The following is a 10000-nucleotide window of genomic DNA, read 5'->3' as shown; positions in this document are numbered from 1 at the left end:
TGAAAATGAATATTTTGATAGGTTAGAAGATCCTCTGAGAACAGCACAATATAATATAATTATATAATATAATATAATATAATTATATAATATAATATAAAAGTCTCCAACAATTACTTTATCTAAAGAAACAACTAGGTTTGAAATGAAATCTGCAAATTCACAGATGAATATGTTGAGAATGCGGTCCATGAGGTCTGTGTATAACAATTAGAGGAACTGACTCAGTAGATGTATATTTTGTAGCTACATACAGTATGTTATGTTAGTATGAAGAACTTCGAATGAGTTAAACATGTGTCTAGATTCTTACTTGACATCGAGCTTATCATCATGAATAACTGCAACACCTCCTTCCTGTTTGTCTGCTCCCTGGCCCTGGCTCTGGATTGTCACAGATTAACTAGGCCTGTTCTTACACTATGTGCTATGCATGTGCAAGACATGAGAACGGTGTGTACAAAACTACATTCAAGTACCTATGCTTGCCTAAGACCCTAAGATTACCTTCTATGTCCAGTGCCCTGGTTAATGGAGTACACCTAACTAGTGCTGCTGGAGCCCCTAAAGGCTGAGCTATTTTCACATGCCTTAAAATGGACTTAAAATGGACTGTCTCCTATAACCAGAGCTCTTTCAGGTTTTTCAGAGGGTTCTTCACTAAGGAGAGCAAAACTGTCAGGTTGTCATTTACACCATATATAACTGTTACAGTACACAGTGACATGAGACAACGTTTCTCCAGGATCAGGGTGTTAAAACAAAGGCAGAGCTATAAGGACTTAGTAAGTGTCCTAGTCACATAAGGTGTATCTGTGTAACCTGGTGTACACAGTGCAGGACAAGACAGACAAGACAGTGAAGGACAAAAGACAGTGCAAGACAAGACAGACAAGACAGTGCAGGACAAAAGACAGTGCAAACAAACAATATAAGACAATAGACAAACAGTGCTGAGCAGTGTAAATACGATATGTTAATCAATATTACATGTTCAGAAATACTGGAATGAACACATTAGTATTATAGCAGCAGCTTTAACTGTATGTATTTATTTATTTATTTTTATTTGTACTTCTTATACCGATGATCTCAATAAATAAGAATGTTGTGGAAAAGTTTTTTCAGTAATTTCAGGAACATGAGGAACAAGAGACCAAACAGTGCAGATGGTCTGAAGGCCAGTGTTAAAGAGACCTGGGCTTCTACATCAGCAGTGCCACACACTGATCACCTCCATACTGAACTGAGGCAGTAATTAAAGCACAAGGAGCCTCAGTGTTCAGTACATATACAGTAAATTAACACACTTTACAGACTTAAACTACTGCAGTCTGTGTCCATTTATATAATACATCAGTTTCACTGTTTCAGTCAAATTACTGAAATAAAGAAACTTTTCACTGACATTCTAATTTATTCAGATGCACTGGTATATATTTATTTATTTATTTCTCTTCTGTCTCTATACTTCTGTAAAGCTGCTTTGAGACGATGTGAATTGTTAAAAGTGCTATACAAATAAATTGAATTTGTTAGACATGTGAAGCGGAGAGGAGTGGTGCTCCCGTGGGCTAGCCTTAGCATTAGCTTTAGCTTTGAGACTTAGCCGCAGAGTCGTCACCCATTCGCCTCCCCTGTGAGGGCTCTAATGCCGGAGTCGGAGGGTTTCTAAAGCCCCCTAATCACATCCAGATCACCATCACTATCCCTCTCTAGTGTCTGGATTCGCACCTCTAAAGCTGAAACCTTCTCCGTCAGAGAGCTAATTAAAATACATTTATCACAAGTAAAAAACAATACATAATAACGAAGGAAAAATGACTAAACATGCTGCAGCTCACACATCGGACAAGCTGAAAGTTTGACATAATGATAACGTACCTTTGGCTTGAATCAGATCGGAAAATTAAAAAGATCCGAAGAGTGTTTATTCTGCTAGCTGCTTGAAGACAGGAAACAAAAAAGTGTCTGCCAAAGAAGAGGAATAAAATGAACTGTGATAGAAATGTAAAGAATTTAATAAACAAAAGGGAAATAAAAAACAGTTTAATTTAAACACAGGCATGAAACTGGTGGCAAACGATTCAATACATCTGTGGACTCATTGTGTAAAATAGCCATTTTGTACACACTCTTCTTACAACTCTGTCAGACTGTAGAGGTGTGTGTGTGTGTGTGTGTGTGTGTGTGTGTGTGTGTGTGTGTGTGTGTGTGTGTGTGTGTGTGTGTGTTTCAGAGTCATTTCAGTTCTTGTCTCGACGTCATCGTGGTTTCCCCTTCAGTTTAACTTTCTACCTGAATGGGCTGCAGGTTAAGCGTCTCAGCTCCTGTTGTGAGTTCAAACACAAGAAGAACTCACGGGTTGGTGGACACCATGCCTTATTTGGCTTCTGTGGGGTTGAAGGAGCTACCCCTTGCTATAGGTAAGTGTAACTCCTGCTGCAGGTGAGAAACTACAAATGCTATAGGTAAATTCCTTTGCTTACTATACAAATGCCCTCCCCTCTGCTACATATAAGGACCTCCCCCTGCTGAGGGTCAGCCCTTCTCCTCACAACTCATACTGTTATAGCCAATATGAAAAGAGTACGCTTCCTCATACAGGTACATCCAACATCTCTACTAAGCCTCTCCACCTGCTACACATTAGGGAATACATCATAAGCCCCACCCCAAACTACAGGTAGGCCCAGTCCCTGCAATACATAAGCCCCACCCCTTACTACATATAAGCCCAATCCCTGCTACTTATTACCAAAGCTAAGCCCAGCCTCTTACTGCTAATAACCTCATCCTAGTTATGTACAACAAGTTTCGCCCCATTCTAAAAGTAAACCCATCTTTGTCTATAGGTAAATTGTACCCCATCGATAGGTAAGCCACACCCCATCTGTAAGTAAACCACACCCCTAAATAAACTTTGTTTGGTCTCCAGGTGCATCATAGCAATGGGCCTGGATAAAAAACTCGCTCCACCAAAGGGGATTAGAAATGATCCACTTGTCTCCTGGAAAAATGAAGCTGAAGAGGAAAAATGCTCGCAGTCTGAATCCAGCCAATCACACAACAATGAGGCCAAGAGAAACACCAATCAGGAGCACAAACGCAAAAACGGTACTTTAGTGTTCAAATAAACCTTGACTAACTTTATTATTAATCAGTGATCAGGATTATTTGAAATGAGCTTCAGTTAATGATCACATAACACATCAGACATCTGAAGATTGGACATTGTCTGGTTTCAGCCAGTCTGTGCTCACGTCACTATTCCACATTCTGAAGTTTGATGTGAACTTTAACTCACTTGGTTCTGTATAAATATAAACTGTATAACTGTATGATTTTATACGTGTAATGTAAATGTCATGATTTGTTATTAGCATGAATGAAAAGGTGGACAAGTTAAAGGTGGCTGCTTTGTTAAGACTTGTCACCACATTAGATTTTAAGCCCACTTACAAGTTACTGGACACTTTCACTGAGATGCCGATGAAAACAAACAGAGCGTTATCAGGTACGTGAAACTGGCTGAAAGCAGGAGCACATCGTCCACTCGTACCCAGCATTCTGCTTATAAAGACACCGGTGAGTTTATGTTCAGGGCAGTTTGAGGAACAGCAATATTCATTTTTACTGAGACATGACTTAGGGTTTATAATCACACCCTCTACTGTCACCCAAATGAGGATGAGTCTGGTTCCTCTGAGGTTTCTTCTTCTTCCATATTTCCTCACTACAGTCACCTCAGACTTGTTCATTAGGGATAAATACAACCACATTTAAATATAAATCTAATATTGATTTTGAAGGTTTTGACCAGACCAACAACCTGCAGTCTTCATTTATTTATTTATTTATTTATACTTTATTTACCATGTGGACAGAAAGGAAAATCCTTGTCTGTTTTCTCTTTAACTAACCAACAGCTGGTCTAATGTTATTAACATTGCTTTATTCCCCATTCCTGGTTTTTATTTTGGAAGACCTGACAATCAGATGCTATTCCTTTTACCTGCTCATCGTGGCTGTCGCGTCTCACTTGAAGCAGAAACATTGCCTTCATTGCAGCTGGAGATTTTAACTAAACCAACTTAAAACAAGTCATGCCAAACTTACACTAACATATTCTGTTATTACACTAACATAAGGGTTACGAGGTCATTTCTGAACCTGCATTTGGTAAATCTGATCATCCTACCAGGGTCTTCAGTATCTACAGATACTCCATTATCCAATAAGAGTGACTTACATTTAATCTCAGTCAAGCAATTGAGGGTAAGGGTCTTGTTCTGGGGCCCAGCAGTGGCAGCTTGTTTGCCCTGGGATTTGAACTCACAGCCTTCCAATCAACACATTATTTTTTTTTATTTAATTCAGTTTATTTGTTTTGGGCTTTTAACTATTCACATTACCTCAAAGCAGCTTTACAGAAGTATAGAAACCGAATTTATTTTAAGTTTCTTAAGTTACTATTTATCTCTAACATTTATCCCTGATGATCAAGCCTGAGGTGATGGTGGCGAGGAAGAAACCTTGAGAGGAACCAGATTCAGAAGTGAAACTCGTTCTCTTTTGGGTGACACTGGACAGGAAATAATGTAAATGTTAATAGTGTAACTGTAAATAATGTCCTTCCTACCACAGTTTGTAGTAATACCACTAATAATTCAGGAAACAAACTCTGAGTTCACCACAAACCCAACACTAATTTCTTCCTACCGAAGACTTCAAATGATCGCTGATGAAGACCAGAACATACAGCTGACTGAAGCAACAATGGTTAAAGAGAAAGCGTGACAGACTCCCGTCGGCTCCATCCAATCTCATGAGTCACTGGCTGACCAAACAGATCAATCCCCAGCAGAGTGCACACTAGATCTGACCAGGCATAAGTTGTCCAACGGCTTAACCACTATGCTACCACATCTCTCACATCAGACATCCAGTCAGATGCCACACTGCAGAAGGACCTGACTGACATTCACCCTACACACCCTGTGGTCTGGCCAGAAGAAGCTTCCACTGCCAAACCATCAGTACTCTGAAATTTCTCTTTGAAAAGTCATCTTTTCAGATGTGTATTATTTGTAGACAGTTACTAATGTTATACACCTTTATACACACTGTATTTTGTTCTGTGCATGTATGAGTTGCTTTAGGTTATGAGGAAGACTTTGAGGCTGATGATGAAGATCCCATTAATGATGGAGTGGATGAGGGAAACAAGACATCTCCATCTCTTTGCAGAGAAGAGGAGGATGAGAGAAGAAAGGATGAAAATGGAAACGAGGATTTGAACAGCAACAGTCAGTGTTTCCTTTTAATATTTATTTATGGAAATAGAACCAATTTATGAATCTCACTCGTGTCCAATTCTGTTCACCTTCAACAGAAGTGAGAGGATCACCATCCATCTCCTCTGGTCTGTCCTGCAGTGAGGAAGATGATGATGAGTTGGAAGAAGAGCAGGAGCTGAGCCCTGATAAACACACAGCAACTTTATCATCCATAAAAGATGCAGAAGAGAATGAGGTCTTGCAGTCAAACAGCGTTTCTCTGCTCACTAAGGATGAAGCCCCAAACCAGGAGATGGAACACATAGCGAGGGAATATGAAGAGGCTGAGCAACCCAAAGACAAGCCCAGGAAATCTGAGGAATGCACAGATGATGCCGGAGAAGCAAAGGAACCTAGAAATGAATGTGGAGAAGCTGAAGAACCCAGAGAGGAACCTGGAAAAAATGAGGAACCAGGAGAAGCTCAGAAAGCCAGAGAGGACATCAGAGAGGGAGGAGCTGATGTGAATAAGGAAAGAAACCAAGGTGAGTATTAGGCTCTGTGTTCTCACAATGTGGCTTTTACTCTAATCAGTAGTTAGCAATTTTGTCATTAGCCACAAGCATGTGCTGATATTCTGCTTAACATCAAGATATTTGTTCTTTTCTGATCAGGACATGATGTGCCAACAAAAAACTATGAAGAAAATGCTACAAAAGTGCAATTATCCATTTTAGTACATAGATAACTGTAACTGTAACTCTACTTATCCCTAAACTTAACCCTGTACCCTTAACCCTAAGCCTAACCCTACCCTGTACCCTTAACCATAAGCCTAACCTTAACCCTAAGCCTAACCCTACCCTGTACCCTTAACGCTAACCCTACGCCTAACCGTACCCTATACCCTTAACCCTAACCCTAATTTTAACCCTAACCCAGTAACCCCTAGCCCTAACCCTAACCCTAATTTTAACCCTAACCCAGTAAACTCTATCTTTAACCCCTAGCCGTAACCCTAACCATAACACTAACCCCTATCCATAATTCTATCCCCTCATCCTCATGAGTGAACGTTAAGGTAACTCACACTCATGAGCATAGAGAGACCAGTGAAACAGGAAATAGAGCCTTTGGTAAGAAATTAAGCTTAATATTTAACATTATTTGATATTCATGATATCTCATTTAATCAGCAGTGCTGTATTACTAATATTCAGTGTTTAACACCAATATAAACCTTAAAGCTGCTGTTATGGAGAATTAATCCCCTTCTGACCAATCAGAGTCCAGACCTGAGGACGGCTGCACTGTAAATGATTTATCAGACAGATTATCAGCACACACTGATACTTAGGGTTAGAGATTAAACTTATAATTTGATGTTTCATGTGTGTGTTGCATTCTGCTAATATGTTTGGGCTTCTTAATAAATTACAAATAAGTCACATCATTTTTTCTCAGAAATATTTTTCTGTGTGCTGAAAATTAACCCTAGAGTTCTTTGTATTCGTAGAGTATTTGTTGCATATAAGAAAATAATGTGTAAGAAAATAATGTGTAATACCCTTTAATTTCTATTTAAGGCAAATTATTTTTCTTAAAATAATTAAAAGACTGAAAATACTGTGTGATTTCTGTCCGGATCTTTTTGTCTGCTTGGTTTGCTGTGTGATTATTTTGTGTTCTTTATTTCATTGTTGTGTTGATTTTATTCTGGGCATCTGCTGATTTTTAAGATCTTTACTTTAAATAATAATTATAATTATCTGATGTTTTATTGTTTAGACTCTAAATGTAAAAATGGAAATATGTGTGATTTTAGAGATTTAAACATGTCCACAATGAGGAACCTAAATTGACAAGTTTTATCTTATTTTTGTGTGTATTATCTGATGATCAGCAAATGCCTTATGCACGATATACTGTCTGCTCTAGTCAGGTGATTTGTCATTATAATGATGTGTTTAATGATTATAGAGTAAATAAAATGTCAGATATACTGATACAAAATTGTAAAAATATAAAAGCTTCACTTATGAATGATCTCTACAGCTGTAAATTACAACAGTTATTAATGTTCAGATACAGAATAATATAGAAAGTCAAGTTTAAATTTAATACCATATTAATCTCTGGTTAATTGCATGTGTTCAACCTTTTATATGAATGAATATATTATTTTATTATCAGTTTTTGCATGGCATGATTTATTATTCACTAGTAAACCTTTAAAATAAACGTTTGAATTTCATTTTGTGTTGTGTGTATTTTCTTTCACGTGTCTAACTACTTTTTGTTCTACTGCACACGATTCATAATAATATATTATTTACTTATTTTATTTGTCATTAACATTTCTTTTTAATTCTCTGTCTTTATCTGTATTAAACCCAAGCCGAGTCTGTGCAGGAGAAGTTTGCAAACGCTTTTTTAATCATGACTGAGTGTGTTTCTGAGCCGGAGCTCAGCGACTCCTCCACTGAGGAAGACGAGTTGGTTTCTGTCGAGATCCAGCAGCTCGGTCCAGGTGAGTTCCTCTCTAATCATCTACAGCTGTGTTCATGTGATAGGACCAAGTGTATATGTATGTAAATAAGACTTAAATAAATATAAGGCATTTATAAATATTTTCATAATTCATATTTCATAAAGATATGAAGTAATTATATTTAATTTAATTGTTCATTAAAACACTCCTAGTTCCAGGAGCTGAGCCTGAAAGTAACATGGTCCAGCAGACAACCGATGAAGAAAATGGAGCTGAACCTGTGCAAAAGGCTGAAAGAGAAAAAACACAGGCAGAGGAACCCAAAGAGGAACCTGAAAAGGAAACAAAAGAAACACCACAACCTGAGAGAAAAGCAGAGGAAGAATTAAAAGACACCAACCAAATAGAAGTAAAATCTCAAAACACAAGCGATGAAGATGAACATGTACGAGACGAGCCAAACAATGGTGATGATATGAATGAAGACCAAAAACCAGAAATAAAGCAAGACAGAATTGATGAGGAAGACAAACAAAAGCAAGAGGACAATAATGTCACAAATGAGGATAATAAATCAAATAAAGAACCTGAAATGATGGAAAAGCTCAAGGATAAAGAGACAAAAGATGGAGAACAACATGAGAAAGAGACTACAAATGAAAATTCAGTAAATGCTGCAGAAACCAGAGCAACTCAAGTGTATGAAGAGCTCAGCATGATGGAGGATATCACACTGCTTCATCCTGAGAACCATAAAGAAACATCTGGTAATCATGAAAATATGGAACAGAATACTGAACTAGAAAACGGGCTGAGTGGAAAAAATGTGTGTGCTGAAGATCGGGTCACTGTGGAGGTCAGAGCTGATGCTGCGGAAACATTTGATGAAGAATCAAGAAATCTGAGGTATAATGCTGAAGAGACAGGAAATGACATCACAGAATGTGTTGGAGAAGGCAACATAGAAAAGAGAGAACTGGATTTAAAGCCTTACTCAGCAAATGAGGTGAAAGATGAAGATATTGCAGGTAAGGGTGAACAATCTGAAGAACCATTGGAGGTACATGAAACTGAGGGGGAAAAAGAACAGTCAGAAGATGGAGATGAGACAGATGTGATGAATGGAGTGGATAAAGCCCAAGATAAGGATGAGATCACAGGTGAAGAACACAATGAGGAGAACATCAATACAGAGATGCCTGAGGACAGATCGGATCAAAACGAAGCCAGTTCCAAAGGTCAAGCATCAGAGGACAAAGGAGAGGTTGATGTGGGAGAAAGAGAAGACAAACTTGCTGAAGGTGAACAACAGGGTGTCAGTGAAGGTAAAGTCACAAGGGACAATAAACATGAGGAAGAGCTGAAGGAAAATACATCTTTTGACGAAACCGAGGTTGGAGGAAATGAGCTAAAGGTTATGAGTGAAGATGGAGAAGAAACGATAGATGCTGTTGAAACTGATGCAGAGATGCAGAAAATAGTGATGGAGCAAGATGACAAAGAAGAACAAAAAGACTCTGATTCCACTGTTCATGAAGCTCTACAGGAAACCACAGATGGATCTGAAGTAAAACCAGGATGGATTGAAGCAGAAAACAGAGAAGAAATAATTACTGCAGACCAGAAAGAGCTTGACAAGAAGGAAGCAGCTGGAGCAGGGAACTGGGTGGGATGGTCTGAGACCAATGAAGAGAAAATAGATCAAGAGGTGACTAAAGAAGATGTGAAAGATGAACAGAGGGATGAGAACAATGAGATAGCAGAGGACCAAAGAGAAACACATCAAGAGACAAAAAATGAGGAAGAAGAACACGAAGTTGGTGAAGAAACGTTTGAACAAAAACAAAATATACAGCAAGATACAACCGATAAAGAAGACATCAAATACGAGGTGGAGAAGATTAAACCGTTAACATCAAAGTACAATAACAATGATGCTACTGAGGATGAAGATTCATCAGAAGCCAAAACTCCTGCAGAAGATCCTGCAGACGCCAGTTCAGAACCCAAGGACACAAATGTTGACTTTCAAAGTACAGGTGAAGAAGAGAGCAGGGGAGGAGCTAGCAATCACCTTCAATCATCTACTGAAACTAAAAAGGACCAAGGCATTAATGCTGCTGAAGAAAGCAGGAGTGTAGAAGGTAGCACCACTCCTTATGAAAGATCTCAGCCTCTGGATAAAGATATGTTTGTCAAAAGAGAGGAGAGAGGAGCTGAACTTTTCGTG

General features: G+C 38.5%; 1 protein-coding gene across 2 annotated transcripts in view; it reads left to right on the top strand.

Moving 5' to 3' along the window:
- erich3 (glutamate-rich 3) overlaps positions 1–10000 on the top strand; it is a 19485-nt gene that overhangs the window by 8355 nt on the left and 1130 nt on the right. For both annotated transcript variants that reach the window (XM_027171291.2, XM_047800407.1), the window contains 6 exons: positions 2240–2426; positions 2939–3117; positions 5163–5309; positions 5396–5824; positions 7678–7809; positions 7983–10000. The exon at positions 7983–10000 is cut by the window's right edge and continues 1130 nt beyond it. In XM_027171291.2, the coding sequence (XP_027027092.2) occupies positions 2240–2426; positions 2939–3117; positions 5163–5309; positions 5396–5824; positions 7678–7809; positions 7983–10000 (3092 nt within the window). The remainder of the gene's footprint in view (positions 1–2239; positions 2427–2938; positions 3118–5162; positions 5310–5395; positions 5825–7677; positions 7810–7982) is intronic.

Source organism: Tachysurus fulvidraco, chromosome 14 (assembly GCF_022655615.1).
Source record: "Tachysurus fulvidraco isolate hzauxx_2018 chromosome 14, HZAU_PFXX_2.0, whole genome shotgun sequence".
NCBI classification, from domain to species: Eukaryota; Metazoa; Chordata; class Actinopteri; order Siluriformes; family Bagridae; genus Tachysurus; species Tachysurus fulvidraco.
This window is presented reverse-complemented; position numbering and strand designations above follow the sequence as displayed.